This window comes from Chrysemys picta, chromosome 4 (genome assembly GCF_011386835.1).
Source record: "Chrysemys picta bellii isolate R12L10 chromosome 4, ASM1138683v2, whole genome shotgun sequence".
NCBI lineage: Eukaryota > Metazoa > Chordata > Testudines > Emydidae > Chrysemys > Chrysemys picta.
The window spans coordinates 96346774-96366676 of NC_088794.1; the positions used below are offsets into that span (position 1 = coordinate 96346774).

Below are 19903 nucleotides of genomic sequence, written 5' to 3' on the forward strand. Positions count from 1 at the left end.
CGCACCCCAACCCCTGCCCCAGCCCTGAGCCCCCTTCCCGCACTCTGAACCCCTTGGCCCCAGCCCAGAGCCCCCTCCTGCAATCCAATCCCCTCATTTCTGGCCCCACCCTGGAACCCTCACCCTCAGCCAGAGCGCTCACCTCCTCCTGCACTCCAACCCTCTGCCCCAGCCTGGAGCCCCTCCCACACTACGAACCCCTCATTTCTGGCCCCAGTTGGGAGCCCGCACCCCTAGCCGGAGCCCTCACCCCCTCCTGCGCCCTAACCCCCGCCCCATCCTAGTGAAAATGAGCGACTAAGAGAGGGTGGGGGATAGCGAGTGACAGAGGGAGAGGGGATGGAGTGTGTGGACGGCGGGGCCTCAGAGAAGAGGCGGGGCAGGGGTGGGGCCTTGGGAAGTGGCAGGGCAGAGTGCGGGGCAAGGATGTTCAGTTTTTGGCAATCAGAAAGTTGGCAACCCTATTGGCAGCTCAGAGCTTCGGGTCCCCCCACCTCCCGCGGCAGCTCAGAACTCTGGGTTCCACCCACCAACCATGGTGGCTCAGAGCTCTGGGGGCCCCTGCCACCCATGGTGGCTCGGAGCTCCAGGGCCCCTGACGGCTGACAGCTCCAGTCCCACTGCCCTGGTGCTGAAACAGAAAATGTCATGGAGGTCTCTGGAAGTCAAGGAATCCATGATCTCCGTGACATAATCTTACCCTTACTTATGGCACAACTGCTGGATTGGATTAAATGACCATCCTCTGGGAAGCAGTAACCTTATGAAAATTTGGTCTCCACTGGAAGTTTCCTCCTTCACTAAGATGTTCAGACAATTTGAAAATCAAATTTATGAAACTGTACTAGTCACCTTGTTACATTGCTTTCCTGAGACAATACCACAGCACAGACAACAAAATTTTGCACCACCTGAGGAATCAGAAACAGCAAAAGAACAAAGATGGTATCTTCTTCTTCCCCTGTGAAAATGTGCAGGAAAGCTTAAACAATTAATGACTCCTAACTAGACTCCTTACTACTACTTTACCCCTTCTGGAAGGTAGAGCAACAACGATGCAGACCAAGCAGAGGGTGTGGCTCATGCAAGGAGCAAGGGCCACAGATCCATGAGTCATGGGATTAGCAGAGGCCAGCCCACAGATCTTGGCCCATGTATGCACCTAGAGTCTGGATCTGTGCCATGCTGTCAAGCTTCACACGTGGCTGTGGCTTAGGTGCTGCGTGGTCATTGACTGGCCCCCAACCTCCCACGCACACAGTGTAAAAGCTGTAGAGGAAGAGTTAGTGCTGCAAACATGCTGTGTAAATTGGCTGGTCCCCAATTCCTTCCCATTGGCTGACTACATCCAGTCACATGGAACTGAGCTCAGGCACTGTGGCAGAAGCAGCTTCATATGGCAGAAAAACGATATCACATAGCCACCATCCCCCTCTGCACAGTAACCCCATTTCTCCAGCATTTCTGTAATTTTGCTTCTCTCTGAGCCATGCAGTGGGAGAGAGCATGTGACTCAAACTGAGAAAGGAGCAGGGAACAAATCCAGCATTTTTAAGGAGAGCTGTAATGTGGGTCTATGAGACCCATTCTGAAAAATATATGGGCTTCACTACCTTCCTGAGCTGCTGCATTTTCCCCATTGTGTATTTCTTATTTTGATACTGTCTCAATGATGTAATAGTCCTCTGAAAATGTTATACGAATCTGTAACATAGCAAGATGCTATCACTCACTGTTTTCCAAAGTAATTTAAATGTCTTTGTTTATTATCTACTAATAATTTATATCAGGGGTGAGCAAAGTTTTTGGGCCGAAGGCCACATCTGGCTGGGAAAATTGTATGGAGAGCCGGGGCAGAGGGATGGGGTGCGGGAGGGAATGCATGGTGTGGAAGGGGGTGCAGTGTGCAGGAAGGGGCTCAGGGCAAGGGATTGGGGCAGAGGAGGTGCGGGATGTATGAGGGGGCTGAGGGCAGGGGGTTGGGGTGTAGGAGGGATGCGGGGCGTACGAGGGGGCTCAGGGCAGGGGGTTGGTATGCAGGAAGGGTGCAGGGTGTGGCAGGGGGTTCAGGGCAGGGGGTTGGGGTGCAGGAGGGGTGCATGGTGCAGGCAGAGGGCTTAGAGCAGGGAGTTGGGGTGCAGGAGGGGTGTGGGGTATACGAGGGGGCTCAGGGCAGGGAGTTGGGGTGCAGGAGGGGTGTGGGGTGCAGGCAGGGGGCTTAGGGCAGGGAGTTGGGGGGCGGGGTGCAGGAGGGGTTTGGGGTCCGGGGTGGCAGTGGTGCGCACTGGGGCCAGGGCAGGCTCCCTGCATGCCTGCCCTGTCCCCGCGCCGCTCCAGGAAGCGCTGCGGCCCCTGGGGGAGGGGAGGGGCAGAGGGCTCTGTGTGCACTGCCCTTGCCGCGCTTCCAGGTACCTCCCCCGAAGTTCCCATTGGCCGTGGTTCCCTGGTCCCGGCCAATGGGAGCTGCGGGGGTCGGTGCCTGGAGGCAAGGGCCCGGGGGTCACAGGGACGTTGGGCCAGCCGCTGCTGAGAGCGGCGCTGGGCAATCCGGCGGGACGGATCCAAAGCCCTGAGGGGCAGGATCCAGCCCGTGGGCCGTAGTTTGCCTACCCCTGATTTATATTGTGGTACACCTTGAGGTTGAAGCCTGATTGTTCTAGACCCTGTACAAACAGTTCCTAAATGACAATCCCTGCCTCAAAGAACTTACAACCTAAAAGACAAGATGTACTAGGCAAATAAAAGAAAAAAGCAGGTGTGGGACAAGAAGAGAGGGGAAGTAACAAATATAACAGACTAGCTCTGTGGACAACTCTAGCCAATCAGTAGCAGTAATCACCATTCACATACTCTTAAAAATGGAGGAATTACAGTCCCAAGACAAAAAAAGCTACAGACAATCTGTATCTTTTTCCCCTCAAAAGACCCTCACTCATATTAAGGACTAAATCCTGCAAAAATTCATTGTTTAAAAAATCATTTTTTTCGTTTCAGTGGGTTTTTCCTCACCTAAATTATGGATTCTACCAATTTTCTTCAAATTAAAAAAAAAAATCCTCCTGGGCTAAGACCTAATACTGTGTGCCAAGTTTCTGTCTAGACTTGATATAATTTTTACTGAGACTTACAATAGAAGTTTTTAGAAGGGGCACTATAATACAATTTAAAGAGAGGTTTATAATAGACATACTGACGGACTCTTTCCTCAAGCACTAAGAATATGACACCAGCAACATGGAAATGTGACACAATAGTTGAGAGGGAATGAGTTCTTCTCTGATTTAACATTTTTAAGGTTATAAAAGGACCATATTTTAGACACTGGGAGCTCACAGCTGCAAGCATTCAGAGACAAGGCAGAGATAACAGAAAAGCAGCACAATGCTATCAGAATATATCAAGCACTCAAGCTAAAACTGTCATCTAATGTTCTGCATAACAAGCAATTAAAAATAGTTATAGGATACAAAATAAAATAAAATAAAAACAAAACAGGAAGAAGAGACAAGACTATCATAAATATGACAGGATCAAATACTGTTCAACAATTATGGTTTGTTCATATGTTGCTAGCATGTTTAAGAATGTTTAATTTTTTAATCTTACTATTGCACCGTATTAAATGAGGGCCTGCCTTTAATGACCTTTAGATCAGGCTCTTAGACCTGGTCAACACTAAATGGGTAAGTCAATGCAGGCTGTCTTGTCTTAACCTAGCTGTGGAAATGTCTTCACTTAAATTTGGTTCCCGCTGAAGTAAGTGCCTCTCTACGCCAATTTAGAACCCACTTCCCGAGTGGCATAGAGCCACTGTCAATGTAATTACATTGACGCAGTGTCAGTGTAGACACAGTGTTGCTTACATGAACTGCTACTGGCTTTCAGGAGCCATCCCACAATGCCCCACACTGGCAATACAATCGATACAAGCATCCTGGTGAGGATGTGCACTGCCAACACAAGGAGTCAAGTGTGCTCACGCACAAGTGATTTAATAACTGTGGTGGCTGCATGCCGACATAAGTTACGTCCACATAATTTTGTAGTACAGACATGGCCTTAGTTATTAGTGGAATCTGATAATATCCTGGGAAAGATAAGTACAATAGCCCAAAGTCATCACTAGTGAGATGTCATTGGCTTCTGTAGCATCACACCAGGATGAATTTGACCCCATCTGTGTATGTCACATGGTTGGGATAATAGAAGAGGAAACAATCTGGAGCCCATTTCTGTTCCCACTTAAGTCAATAAGAATTTTGTGACTGTATCAGTCCAGGCTCTTGGGAAGGCATCTTTGATAATGTGTACATACAATATTATTAAGGCTTCTGATTTTAGGTTTAACCAATAAACAATTATAAGAAAGAAAGAAAGAAAGAAAGAAAGAAAGAAAGAAAGAAAGAAAGAAAGAAAGAAAGAAAGAAAGAAAGAAAGAAAGAAAGAAATCAGGGATTATCCAATAAACACCAGAAAAACACTGGAAATAGTTTCTTGTATCTAAGGGCTTATCTACACAGAGTAGTTATGCGGGCTACAGGGGTGTGCATGAACATGTTGTTAATTGATTAGTCTGTGTAGACCCTGCTGGTGCACACTAAAAATCGCCTAATGAGCTTTAATATAGTAATTGCACTAGGGAACATAAGAAAGATTACCCAATAAAGTATATACAAAGAGAAAGCCCCCCAAACCCTTGATTTTTTGGATATCTACATAAAACTCAAAAATTACTAAAAATATCTCCCCCCCGCCCTAAAATTAACAATCCCCCCATAACAGAAGTCCTACATATCATGCACATTTATGGTGCCAATCCTGCATGGTTCTGAGGATCTCTTGTGAGACACTGAGCACCCTCAATTCCCATTGACTTCAGACACAGCACTATTAGGCTCAATTCCCCCTTCCTCTTATGCACAGAAAATGGACTAAATTCATCCCACAAATAACACTGAAGTCAATAGAAGTAGAGGGTGATCAGCACCTTTCTGGATTGGGTCCTAAAACTGCAAGTAGTGAGAAAGAGAAGATCTAATAATTTTGTTATTTATTTAACTGACTAAAAATTTGTATTACAGAATAATTGTAGAGGGGGGCCCAATTACTTTCACTCTTTCCATTGGCCAATATTTTGTATACTCAATATCTTATACACTGAAACAAAATCTGCAGGTTTTTTCACCATAGCAGCAGAATCTATCCTTGAGGAGACCTGCAATCTTTTTAATGGGACTCTTGAGTATGATAAATTAGTCTGAAAAATTAATGGGATGGCAAAAGACTGCCTCCCACATTTGTACTTTCCACTGACAAGAAAAGTTTAGCTTTACCGTTCCTATTCTTTGATGCTGCTAAACATAATTTTGAATTTACTACCAAATAGCTATTGATGCAATTATATTCAAAGACACATATAAACATATACACATAATAAACAAAAGACTTGATATCCTGAGCTGAATGCTATTCACCCAAGAAGGTGAATACTGAAGGAATTAGCTGAAGAAATCTCGGAGTCACTGGCAATAATATTTATAAACTCATGGATAACAGGAGATGTCCTGGAAGACTGGAGAAGAGCTAATGTAGTGTCCATCTTTAAATAGTGGGGGAAGGAGGAGCTGGAGAACTAGACACCAGTCAGCCTGACTTCAATACCTGGGAAAGTAATGTATAAAACATTCAATTTGCAAATATCTGGAGGATGAGGGGATAATCACTAGCAGTCAGCATGGATTTACCAAGGACACATCAAGCCATACCAGTTTCATTTCCTTCTTTCACAGGGTAACTGGTTTGGTGGACAAGGGGAATGCAGTTGACATAATATTCCTGGACTTCAGCAAGACTTTTGACACAGTTCCGCATGACATTCTGATAAGTAAGCTGGAGAAATGTGGGCTTGGCGGAACTACCATTAAGTGGATACATAATTGGTTAAACAACCAACAACAAAGAATAACTATTAATGGAATGATGTCAGACTGGAGAGAAGTCTCAAGTGGGGTTCCACGGGGCCTGTTCTGGGTCTGGTGTTGTTTAACATCATTATTAATGACCCCGATGTAGGAATAGAGAGCACACTGATCAAATTTGCAGATGACACAAAGCAAGGGAGGGTTGCCAACACTTTGGAGGATAGAGCTAAAATTCAGAGGGATCTTGATAAATTGGAAAACCGGGCTATTAGCAACAAAATGAAATTCAACAAAGACAAATGTAAGATGCTACACTTAAAGAAGAAAAATCAAATGCATAACTACAAAATAAGGGATAACTGGTTTGGTAGCAGCACTGCAGAGAAGGATCTGGGAGTTGTGGTGGATCACAACGTCAACATGAGTCAGCAGTGCAATGCTGTTGCAAAAAAGGCAACTACAATTTTAGGTTCCATTAACAGAGGCATAGCATGCAAGTCATGGGAGGTGATAATACCTCTCTACTCTGCGCTGGTAAGGCCTGAGCTGGAGTACTATGTCCAATTTTGATCACCAATGTATAGAAAGATGTAGAGAAACTGGAAAGAATCCAGAGGCGAGTGACAAAGATGATCAAAGGGATGGAATGCAAGCCATATGAGCAAAGGCTGAAGGAACTGGGTATGTTTAGTTTGGAAAAGAGGAGATTAAGGGGGGACATGATAGCAATCTTCAAATACTTGAAAGGCTGCCATAAAAATGTTTTCTCTTGCCACAGAGGGCAGGACAAGAGGCAATGGGTTCAAACTACAGCATAGTGGATTTAAATTAAATCTCAGGAAAAACTTCCTAACTATAAGAACAGTAGGACAATGGAACAGACTGCCTAGGGAGATTGTGGAAGCTCCTTCACTGGAGGTTTTCAAAAGGAGGCTGGATAGTCATCTGTCTTGTATGTTTTAGACACAACACAACAAATCTGCATCTTGGCAGGGGGTTACACTAGATGACCCTTGTGGTCCCTTCTAACCCTATGGTTCTATGATTCTACAATTTCTAAGTACAATTTGCCCTGTGTACACTAGAGTTTAAAATGGGTTAGTTGAAATGTTAACTAATACACTTAAAAAACAAACACCCAAAACAACACCTTTATATCCTAGTCTAGAAAAGGCCTAAGGAAACTTATTCTTTTGAGGCATCAATAGCTATCTGATGGCAAATTCAATCAAATGTTCACTAAGCTCAATGGATAGGAAATATGAAGCTAAATGTTTAGTTCACTCACACACACACACACGATCTGTACAGAAAGCCACATACAAATGTCTAACTAAACTAAAACTAACTAACTAACTAAATATATATATATATATATATATATATATGTGTGTGTGTGTGTGTGTGTGAGTGAGCGGGCCTCCTCACTCACACACACACACACACACACATATATATATGTGTGTGTGTGTGAGTGAGGAGGCCCTGTCTAATTGTACATTATTACAATAAATTCTATTGTAACTGAGCATGAGACTACAAACCACAAGATAAAGCTCAAAGTGGAGTCTGACCTGCCAGCCATCTTTACTCACACATGTAATTGTAACTCATGCATGTAGTCCTATTGATTTCAGTGGAGCTGTTCACCTGAAGTAAGCAAATGTTGCAGGATTTGACTGGTCATTTCTATGTCACCAGATTCCCAAGATTTAAAACAAAAAATTATTGTGAAATGGTTATAGGAAGGGTTTATTTTTAGACTAGTACATGAGTATTTTATTAACCAAAACACACAGACTTCTTGCCTGAGATTTTCAAACCTATCTAAGGAGATTTGACTGCCCACTTTCCTTGGGCAGGTTGGACTAATCTCACTAATGTAAAGTTTATTATTTGTATTAGGCAAAAGTGAAACTCGTTGCCTTTATGAATATATTTAGTTTAGTTTGATCTTCTTCTATGCTCTGATCAACTAGAAAATCTAGGTAATTTGGAAGTCCTATGCCTCCTGAATAACAAATGAAAATCTGTTTAAATATTTAGGGCTGCCTTTGCCCTATAATAAAATGACTATTGGGCTTCATAGGAAAATTACTGTAACGGTGCATATATGCATAGTAACTGATTTTGTAAGCTATGCATTGAGACATATAGCATCAAGGACATGACCAAGGCTGCAGAGTTTTGTTTAGACTGTGATTAAAGTCTTTGGGGGCAAGGATGTGTTTTTTGTGTTTGTACAGCACCTAGGACATTATGGATGCTACGAGAACACATAATAAATACTAAGAATAACTTTAACAATATATCATATTTTGTTACAGAACTTATAATTCATAAGGCTAAATCACATGCCCAGACAAATGCAGATCATAATGATATATGGGACTCACAGTTTTGCAAGCAAAATCATTTGGAAACAGAGCAATCAGAATGTATGTATGCAAATAGCATTTGACAGCTAACTATCTGATTAGCTCTCTATCACTCTAGTATAGATTTCTCTCCATATCTACCCCCACAGAGGTTTGTAGTATGTGTATGTCTCCTTATTTAAAGGCAGAAGCAGACTAATAAAAAAATACGTATTCCCAATGCTTTCAGGTCTTACATCCTAATGCCACATCACTGTCTTCCCATGCCTATCTTTCAGCCTCCTTACTTTGATAATATCTGGTTAGAATTTTATTCAGTTGTGCCCTGCAGGAAAAAATACCATTCACAGATCTGTAGCTGTTATTAATGGCTTCCCTCTGGCTTGTTATAAATGTGGCGGTTACCGAGGATAGGTCATCCCCAGAATCATACGGAGTGCGGTTGCCCTTCTGTAGGACACCATCCACAGCCGACTTTAATAGCCCTGCTCATTCTTACATTGGAAGTGGAAATAGGTGCAAAATCTGCATATATTTCCCTTATTTGTGCAATCATGAGGCAGGTAAATTAGATATTCTACCCTGTTTGAGAAAATCCTGGCTGACGCGACAGGCAGTTCTCTTCGGGGATCTAGGGCAGCGTGTGTCGTTTTAATTCGAGGATAAACGCCAATCCAATCTGGAGACAGATGTGCAGAGAGGCTTGTCTGATATCGCCAGTGAAACCTGCTTAGGCGTTAGTCCCATCCCCACTGAACTGGAAAGCCCTATGTTTAGTCGCGAGTCTCTTCTTCGGGTCATATTGGATGATCAAAGCCAATCGCAGCTGGAGTCTGGCGGGCACTCTCGCCACCAGCTGCTGCTGCGACTCGCACCGTGCTGCACCTTAGGGAGGGGACAGGAGGAGGCGAGCTAGGGGCGTGAAGGCTGGCAGCCCCTGTGGGGAGCTCACTCACTCACCCACCCCCGATTGCCTGGGCTCAGAGGGGCAGACACCAGTCGCTGCAGCCGGCCCCGCGCTGGGGGGGATGGCCGGGGGAGCACAGCCGCGGGGGGCCAGGCGGGGCCGGCCTCAAGGGAAGCGGCGCAGCTGGCGGGAGGCAGCGGGGGGGGTCCCCGGGCGCCCCGGAAAGGAGCCTCTGGAGGCAGCGGCGCGGGGCTGGGGGCTGGCGCCGGGGCAGAGGGAGGGGACCCGCGGGCGGTGGGGAGGCCCAGGCGAGGCGAGCGAGGCCAGGTGGCTTTGCAGGGACGCGCTGCGGGTCATACCTGGGCGAGCAGGTCCCTTGCTCCCGGCGCCCCCCCTCCGCCTGCTCCTCGGCGGCCGCCGGCTGCTCCTGCGGGGCCGGCGCTCCCTCCATGGCCTCGCAGCGGCTCGCCCGGGCTCGCTGCAGGCTCCGGCCGCGGGGGGAAGGAGCTGTCCGCCGCTCGCCGGTGCTGAACGCCTGGGCGCCCGGCCCCCCCGCGGGCACCGCGCCTGCGCATGCGCAGAGGGAGCGGGGCGGGGAATGGGAGGGGGTCGAGCCGGGCGCGTAGCCCAATAGCGGCGCCGGGCTGAGAGCGGGGCGGGGCTACGACCAGTCTCGGGGCTGAGCGCGGCGGGGGGGCTGGGAGCCCGCAGCAGTTGCTGACGCTGGCCCAAGAGGCGGGGGCACGGGCACTGGCAAGCCACCAGCGGCTGGTACCAGGTGTCCTGGCAGCACAGGGGCGGGGGAGCGAGCCCCAGCATGGAGACGGTTCCTTTCCCCAGCTGGTAAGCGGGCCTGCTCCAGGGACAGACAACACCGCCTCCCAGGAGAGCTTGGCCTTCCCCAGAGCAGTGCTCCCCCCCACCCTGCCCCGCCCACACTTGAGCACAAGTGGAGCAACTCTACTTCTTCCCGTCTGAGTGCAGCTGGGATCCCGGCTCCCCTGCCCTCAGACAAGGCCTGCTGCCAGGCTGTTATAAACCGTTCCTAAAGACAGCGGGCCTGTGTTTTACAGGGATTTTAGCAAGGGGATGTACATAACTTCCCAGCTCTGGGGAGATAAGGTGTTTGGGACGTAAATGGCCAGGGCACTTGAGGGAGAGGTCACCTGGGAGCAGTGTGTCTCTCTAGCTCAGGGGTCGGCAACCTTTGAGAAGTGGTGTGCAGAGTCTTCATTTATTCACCCTAATTTAAGGTTTTGCATGCCAGTAATACATTTTAACATTTTTAGAAGGTCTCTTTCTATAAGTCTATAATATATAACTAAACTATTGTTGTATGTAAAGTAAATATGTTTTTTTTAATGTTTAAGAAGCTTCATTTAAAATTAAACTAAAATGCAGAGTTCCCCAGACCGGTGGCCAGGACCCGGGCAGTGTGAGTGCCACTGAAAATCAGCTTGTGTGCCGTGCCATAGGTTGCCTACCTCTGCTATAGCTCCTTCCGCATTACGGGGGTGTGCTCATGGTTTTGAGAGCAGGGTAGGGGTGCTGGGAATCAAGTCAGTTAAACCTAACCTTTTAAGTTTGAAGGGTCCCCATTAACCTGCACAATTTTAGTAAGTGAGTTTGCTGAAAATAGATGCAACTTTTTAAACAATTACTGAACGGGATTCACAAGAATAACTTGTATTACAAAGCAACAAAGAGTCCAGTGGCACCTTATAGACTAACAGACGTATTGGAGCATAAGCTTTTGTGGGTGAATGCCCACTTCATCAGATGCATGTAGTAGAACTTTCCAGAGGCAGGTATAAATATGCAGTTAAGAATCAGTCTAGAGATAACAAGGTTAGTTTAATCAGGGAGGATGAGGCCCTCATTCTAGCAGTTGAGCAGTTTCTCCTCCCTTGGTGAAGAGGGCCTCATCCTCCCTGATTGAACTAACCTCGTTATCTCTAGACTGATTCTTACCTGCATATTTATACCTGCCTCTGGAAACTTCCACTACATGCATCTGATGAAGTGGGTATTCACCCACGAAAGCTTATGCTCCAATATGTCTGTTAGTCTATAAGGTGCCACAGGACTCTGTCGCTTTTTACAGATCCAGACTGACACAGCTATCCCTCTGATACTTGTATTACAAAGAATATGAACAACCGGACTGTTTACCTTTCCCAAAAGTGTATCACTAAGTACAGGGCCAGCTTTAGGCCGATTCCTCCGAATCGGGCCCCGCGCCCTCAAGAAGAGCACCTAACTTAGGCACCTTTTTAATTTTTTTATTCACCCGGCGGCAGTCCGGGTCTTTGGCAGCACTTCGGCGGCGGGTCCTTCACTTGCTCTGGGTCTTCAGCGGCGGGTCCTTCAGTGCCGCGGAAGACCTGGAGCGAGTGAAGGACCCGCCGCCGTAGTGCTGCCGAAGACCCGGACCGCCACCAGGTATTCAAATCGGGCCCCGCACTTCCTAAAACCAGCCCTGACTACATATGTTTATTTATGGGTAGAAAAGACTTAATTACATTTGTATTGCATGGTGTCAGACTGGTGCCACTGACCACAGTTTGGGCTGAGAACAGGAAAACTTCACTGGATAACTAGAAGATTAATTTGCAGCAGCTCACTCCAGAACTTTTTTCTTGATAATGGCCATGACCCTGTTTGTGATTTTCACCATGGCAGTGATCTTGACCTTTTTCGTGACAGTGAACACAGTCATGACTACGGCATCCTCATGGCATTACTTGCTGTGAAAAAGCCAAAGCAAAAAGGATGAGTATTACTGTGCTGAGTATCCTGGCAACTCCCACTAATTCACTAGCTGCTTAGAGTAAGCCCTTCCTGCTTTATTGCTCTAGATTTTTTAGAAGGTGTAAAAAGCATACATCTTTCCTTGATGGGAGATGAAGTGCTTTTATAATCCAGTGGCAGAGGAATCCCAAGGATAGGGTATGGAGACTACCAATGTCTCTAATAAAATGTTCCCTGACCAGGTCGAGATGTACTGGCTGCACAGTGGGGAAGGAGTCCCCTTTACTGAGTATCAGCTATGAATCCAATGAAGTGGGTTTTAGCCCACAAAAGTTTACGCTTAAATAAATTTGTTAATCTCTAAGGTGCCACAAGTACTCCTGTTCTTTTTGCTGATACAGACTAATACGGCTACCACTGTGAACGCTATGAAAATGTTTCTCTGCTACAATTAAGCAAGGGGCTTGCTCATTAGAATCAAATAAATTGCAATTATTAGATCTAGAATAGCTTATGTGGTAGTCTCTTGGTCTACCCAAGGCCGTGATCAAGTGTCTTGATGTTTTTGGTCTTTTGGCCTCGAGATGAAAACCTTGTCTTTGCTTCTGGGACCTTGAAGTGAAAAAATTCTCTAAGTTATATCTGTTTGAGAAGAAGTAAGGTCTTGTGGTTAAGGCAGTGGATTGGGCTTCAGAAGATCTAGGCTCAATTCTCAGCTATGCCACAAGCCGTCTGTCACTTAGGGTATGCCTACACTGCAAAGTTGTCGACAAAAATTTTGTCTTTGTAGATAAATCTCTGCATTAAGCATCTTCGCATAACTGTGTATCATTTTCATATGACTTTGTATTATGCCTCTTCATATAACCTAGCTGCTGTAAATGTGAGGTGTCTTGCAGAAGATTCCGGGTCTTGTCTTGTCAACACTGGAGCATCGATCCGGATCGACAGAAGCCCGGCTCCACCCCTCCCCCTTCTAACTCATCTCGCCAGTGAAGTTAAGGGGAGCAACTAGTTGGTAACAACAACAAGACGGAGTGTGCTTGTGTGTGTATGTGAGTGCATGAGTGTAATATATATCATATGCATATGATACAGTGTTGATTGATACATGTACAGTATTACCAATAAATGTGGTGCTTTGCCTTATCCCCCTGAAAAGATCCTGTGCAGTACTTTAAGTACATCTTTCATGGGTACTTAAACCCCCCTCCCCGCGAAAGACAAAAGTTTTGCTGATGCAAGTGGCAGTGTGAACATGGCTTTGTTGGCAGGAGCACTCTCCTGCCGACAAATGCTGCTCGCGGGGCTGGAAGTATTTTGTTGGCAAAAGTGCCAACAAAGAGCGTTTACACATGCTGACTTTTAGCGTTAACACAGCCTTGTCGCTAAAAGCTGCATGGTGTAGACAAGCCCATAGTATGTCTGTGCCTCCATTCCACATCTGTATTAGGTGACAAATTGGAGGGACACGAAGGGGGGCACCAGCTGAAGGTGTTTAAAAAGTAACACCCCCCCACACGTGACCTGCACATTAAGGACAGCTACATTATTTAGTTGCATCTGTCCCATTGATGACTCGAGATAATTTTTAAGTCTTCTGAAGCTGGAGAATGAGTTCAGGATGATACAGGCACAGTGAGAAGGATTCATAGGGTATGTCTACACTGGAAACTTCAAAGTGCTGCTGCGGGAACGCTCCTGTGGCAGCGCTTTGAAGTGCGGGTGTGGTCTCGTGCGAGCGCTGGGAGAGAGCTCTCAGCACTCCTGCTAATCCACCTCCACAAGGGGATTAGCTCTGAGCGCTGGGAGTGCGGCTCCCACTGCTCGGAGCCTGTCTACACTAGCGCTTTAAAGCGCTCAGACTTGCTGCACTCGGGGAGGGGGGTGATTTTTCACCCCCCTGAGACAGCAAGTTAGAGATCTATAAAATGTAAGTGTAGACAACCCCTTTTACATTTACAGTACTGTGGAAACAGCGCTTCCAGAGTACTGCAAATAACTCCAAGATCTCTTTCTTGATGGGTAACAGCTAATTTAGGCACCTTCATTTTGTACGTATTGTTGGGATTGTATTTTGCAGTCTGTTTTGGATTTAACTATTTTGAGTAATTTTGTGTCATCTGCAAACTTTGCCACCTCACTGTTTACCCCTTTTTGCAGATCATTTATGAATATTTTGAACAGCACTGATCCCAGACCAGTACAGACCCCTGGAGATATCTCTATTTACTTCTCTCCATTCTGAAAATGGACCATTTATTCCTACTCTTTGTTTCCTGTCTTTTAACTGGAGTGCCTGGGAATGCTTTCAGGATCATCTAACGATCCTTAATTTAATGACAAGCCTTTTGTTATCTTAATCACCCTTCCTCTGTTTATAAACAAACTCCCTGCCCCAAGGGCGGAAGTTCTTAGCAGCAGCTGGGCCCTTGCCCCGACCCAGGTGACCCTTCCCCCCCGCCCCCCACGAGTCTCCCCCTTTCTCCCACCCTTTGACAGTCTTGTCTATTTAGACTGTAAGCTCTTTGACCAGGGGTGTTCTCCTATTATGTAAAAAGAACAGGCGTACTTGTGGCACCTTAGAGACTAACACATTTATTAGAGCATAAGCTTTCGGGGGCTACTGCCCACTTCTTCGGATGCATATTATGTGTTTGTACACAGCCTAGCACAATGGGGCCCTGATCTCAGTTGAGGCATATAGGCATTACCATATATATATCAAAGTCCCTTTTACAGCAGTTATAACACACCCAATGCTGGGACAGTTGTGTGTGAAGTCACACGTCCTTCCTTTGCTCTTTGCCATTGAGGTAGTTGGCTCTGCACCATGGGATCACAGCCAAACCACACATCCAAGGTTTGTCACTAAATTAGATAGAGAAGAGCTGGATCTATTATCCTTCTGACCTGAACGAAGGTATTAAGCACTGGGGGTGGAAAGAAAGAGGAAGAAAAAGAAAGCTAAAATAGAGAGATGAGGTAAGGCAAGGAAAGAGATGAGAGACAAATGGAGAAGTGAAAAGGGCAAGAGAGAGAGAGTAAGGAATAGACAATAAGGGAAAAATACAGATGAGAAAGGAGAGAAGAGAAATAAAAGGGGTGTATGGGATGAAGAGGGGATAAGGGAGATGAAAGAGGCTGAGATGGAAGGGTGGGATTTAAATATACTCATGGATGGCAGGTGGAGCCCCCCTCTGGGGAGGCTAGCTCCCAGCTCCGCCTCTTCCGCCCACACTCTCCCCATGGCTGGATCCCTGAGACCCCTTGTGCCCCCTCCCTCCGTGGCCAGAGCCACAAGTCTCCCCTGTCCAGAAGAGCCCCAGGCTGGCTGAAGCCCTGAGCCCCTCACCACCACCTGCCTGGAGGAGCAGCTGCAGCCCAGAGCATCCCCTCACACCTGGAGGAGCCCTGGCTGGGCTTGCCAAAGCCCTGAGGCCAGAGGAGCTCTGGCTGGGTAGGCCGAAGCCCCGAGCCAAGCCAAGCTTCCCCACACCTGGAGGAGCCCTGGCCAGGCTGGACAAAGCCGCGCCATGCCTCCTCTCCCCGGACCCAACCCGCCCACCACCCAGGGGAAAAGTGTCTGTAGAAGACGTTTTTGATATGCCCTATGCAGGTTCTGTGTCAGCTGAGGAGGCAATATGTGCCCCCTGGGGCATAATAAAAGCAAAAACTTTGCCACCAAACCCCGCAACCAAGGGTCTGGCGGCAACGCCAGGGGAGGCAGCACCTCCCCTGGCTACCTGTCGCTCATGAATATACTGTAACTTGAAAAAAGTCTTTTTATCCTCCAGGAGGAGTCAGATTGTGCAATATTTTTCCCTTCTCCTTTGGATCCACATGGCCTAGCTGGCAGGGGCAGGACATTGTAATGCAATTCACCCAGCATTCCCTAAGCTCAGTGATTAGGAATGTGTTTATTACTGCCAAATAATGAGTTCTCTTATTTGTGGCACTTTGGCTGTGAAAAAGAAAAGAAAAAAGAACCTTGCATTTGAGCTTTGAAACAGTATTTGATGTGGACATATAATATTCTTTCCATACATCTCTCCTCTCGCCTCCACTACCACTATCACTACATGCAGGTGCCTTCATGGGAAAAAAAAAATCTGTCAGATTCCCTGGTTAGAAAGTTCTGAAGCATTAAGGGCTCCATTCTGCTCCTACTGAAGTGAGTTTCAAAGTTCCCATTGTCCTCAATGGTTCAGGATCACCCTTCAAATGTTTGCTGATCCCTAGGATCTATAGTTAGGAGATTCTTTAGGGAGGTACAAGGAAAACTGTTTTCCTTTTTTGTTTGCAGTGTGGTAGCCGTGCTGGTCCTAGGATATTAGTAAGACAAGGTAGATGAGGTAATATCTTTTATTGGACCAACTTCTGTTGGTGGCCTGAAGAAGAGCTCTATGTAGCTCGAAAGCTTGTCTCTTTCACCAACAGAAGTTGGTCCAATAAAAGAGATTATCTCATCCACCTTGCCACTCTAGTGTTTTCCTAGGCATCTGTATGGTGGATCAGGTCGAGTGAAGGAAAGCTCTTCTCATGTTTTCTTAATTTGTCTAGTTCACTTCAATGCAGCTCTGCGCTTTTCAGTATGAGTCACCTTAGAACATCCCATCTTAGTTTGGCTACATTCAGCACAGTTTATTTTAGTTCACTTCAAATCCACTAATCCCAATCCAGGATACATCAATTCATTATGTCGTGGCTCAGATTAGCACAACTCAGCAAAGTATATTCCAGTTAAAATTGGCTCAGCAAAACACATCCAACACCAGAGCAGGATACATACTCCAGCCTGGCTCATCAGAGCTCAGACTGGTTCAGTTTAGCACTTTCCTAATTCATCTCTGTAGCTCTGCACATACCATTTTGGATCATATATTTTCAGTTCTTCTATCTCTATATTTAATCTGGCTCATGATTTCTCAGCTCAATTCTCCTTTGCCTGGTTTTGGAGTAAGAAAAGATAGACACATTTTCTGCTTGGTGTATGGGGAGTTGGCTGGGTGACTCCTGGGAGTTACCTAATTAAATTGCTGCACTTTGCACTGAAAACTTATCCTTAAGTGTTGGGCACTGAAAAGAAAATCTAAACAGAGCCAGAAAATAAATCCAGGCCTTGGACAAAACCTAGCAACATTAGAAAACAAAAACAACCCCCAGTCTCCACACACAGTGCAAATACCAAATGATATATGGCCAGACAGGCACATACACACAGAGACACACCAATTTGGATAAATACCCACTAAGCTGTATATGAGTGTAGATTCACATATTTTAAAGCCAGAAGGAACCATTATGATAATCTCATGTGACCCCCTGCATAACACTGACCATTGTATTTTACCAGTAATTTCATCAGGTCCAATAACTGGCACTGATAGACAAATGTACGCAGAGAAGTGCCTATCCTAATACAGAGGCAGACTGGAGTACAAATCCCCAAGCACAGGCATGCATGACATGCAAAGACACGCAAAGCCATGCTGACATACAAAATCAAACAGAGCTGTCTATGCAGACACAAAAAGTTCAGTGCCAGCTGCCAGGATGGAGCCAGTGACTAGAGGTGGGCAAAAATCTTTAGCACCAAACTTTTTTTTGGCATCACTGAAATGTTTCAGGTTTCAGAGGGGTAGCCGTGTTAGTCTTATCAGCAAAAACAACAAGGAGTCCTTGTAGCACCTTAGAGACTAACAAATTTATTTGGGCATAAGCTTTCAAATTCATGTCAGTTTTGTCAAATTGTTTCAGACAAAGAGATTCTGAAAAAGAGTCAGTGTTTCATTTTGACATTTTCAAAATGAAATGTTTAAATTTTTTGGTTCCAAACAACTTCTTTGAAAGATTTCCTTTAATAAAAAGCAATCAAAATATTTTAAAAATGCTTGAAATCAAAAATATTTTGCTTCAGGTTGAACAAATCATTTTGGTTTTAACTTTTCGATTTGCCAACGACTTTGTAAAAATTGTTGAGGGGTTGATCCAAAATGAATTTAATTTTGGATTTTTCAGAATTGCCAGACAACCCAAAAAATCCATTATTTGCCAAGCTTTACCAGTGGCACAATCATGTATCCGTTGCCTTAATAAACTCTTTATTGTGCCAGCCCACTCAGACCAGGTCTGTACTAGAAATATTGCTGATACAGTAATGTTGGTTAGGGGTGTAGTTTTTTTAAATGACATTTATACCAACAAAAGCCCTAGTGTAGTTGCAGTTATACTGGCATTCAAGTGCCTTTGCTGGTATAGCTTATTTTTGCTTAAGGGACTGGTATAAGCTACACTCATAAAAGCACTTCTTTGCTGTTATAAGCTGCATCTACACTTGGAGGGTTTGATGGTATAGCTCTACCAGCATAACTAAACTGGCAACCTTTCCTAATGTAGATCTGAAGTGACACTATTCCTATCTGGCTACCTGACCCTGAGGAACAGTCCCTGCATGGCTTCGGATGTGTGAGCTCATTACATAAACTATGCTTCACCTCCTCTGCGCCAGGCTCATTTTACAGCAGCAACACAGTCAGTACCATTCACCCTTTGCAACTTCAGAAGTGTTGAATATACATATGGCAATGCCTTACAGTCACAGTTTGAATGCCAGGACCTGAATCAGACTCATTCACACTAAGAGCCACCTTCATAAAGGTGGACGCATGCCAAACATTTCAGAGCTGGGTGTCTGAAGTGCCTACATCTTATTTAATCTCCTAAATAGAAATGTTTTTTTCCAAGGTGCTGAGTATCTTCAGCTCTCATTTATGGGTGCACAGCGTATTCAATTACTTGGGTATGCACAGATGCGCATTCTTATCAGAAGCTCACCTTATCTACTTATAGCATGATTTAGAGCGAAGCAATATTGCTGTTTTTCAGATTTGTTTTTCTGGTTTGTAGGAGCATGTGCTGTATTGATAATTTACACTCAGTAATGTAAACATAGACAGATTCAGCTTTCTTGGTATTTTTTCTTAGATTTCGATGTTATAAATATACACACATGCACGCACACACAGTGATTTATGCACAGATGATTACTTCGATGATTACTTACATCTTGCCCTCTGCTTGTTCAGGTATTTATGTATTTACATACATTTATATACATGCACAGTTCTGCATAACCCACCACACCCATTAAAGGTGTGTCTGCAAAAGGTGAGCTTACCAGAGGAAGATATTGTTGAAGAGGAAAAGAGCTAAATATTAGTATTATCTAGAACTGGGTAAAAAAAAATTTTTTCCTGTCACATATGAATTTGAGAGAGTTTTTTTTTTCCCCATCCTGAATCAAGATGAAAAGAAGTATAATCTCAAAAATTTCAGATCATGTCAGCTGAAACATTTTGTTTAGATTCTGGCCTTTTAATGTTTCCCCCCCTATTAATGAACTGAAGTTCTGAAACAAAAAGTGAGTTAGACCTGAAAAACTGGACCTTTTCATTTTGAAATTGTCAAAATGGGACATTGACAATTTCGAAACTTTTTTCATTTTTTGTTTTCAGAATGGGACATTTGTTGAAACTGACCTTTTCTTGCAAAGAGTCTTGGATTCAGCAAATCAGCATTTTCTAGTGTAGAAACATTTTACTGAAACAGCTGTAGTATAATCAGATGGAGAGAGATGGCACACTGGATAGCAGCTATCAAAGCTTCCCCTATGCCCCATCAATAGCCTATCTATACTGAAGAAATTTACTGTGCTAAGAACCATTCTAACTTCCTAGCACCTTTGTAATCCACTTGCACCCTTTGCAAAGTTCTCCAATTAGTTTACAACATGTTACCAACCAGGCACCACAGTCTATGATTTTTCTGGGCTAAGTAATCTGAACCAGTTCAGCCTGAATCATTTTAAAATCAGTGTAGACATAGACTAGTGGAAATGGTTCAAGTAGTTCTTCCCACCTCTGTCCCACAGAGCAATGGTTGCC

At 45.1% G+C, this 19903-nt stretch overlaps 1 protein-coding gene across 4 annotated transcripts in view; it reads right to left on the reverse strand.

The window, feature by feature from the left end:
- The window catches only part of DISP2 (dispatched RND transporter family member 2), a 123825-nt gene that overhangs the window by 31217 nt on the left and 72705 nt on the right, over nt 1-19903 (reverse strand). The window contains exon 1 of one of the 4 annotated variants that reach the window (XM_005284711.4): nt 9566-9803. The exons of 1 other annotated variant lie outside the window; for it this stretch is intronic. In XM_005284711.4, coding sequence (XP_005284768.2) covers nt 9566-9657 — 92 coding nt within the window. In that variant the 5' untranslated portion in view covers nt 9658-9803. Of the gene's footprint in view, nt 1-9565; nt 9804-19903 lie in introns of those variants that run through there. 2 more of the 4 variants (XM_005284712.4, XM_005284710.4) reach the window with 2 other exon arrangements.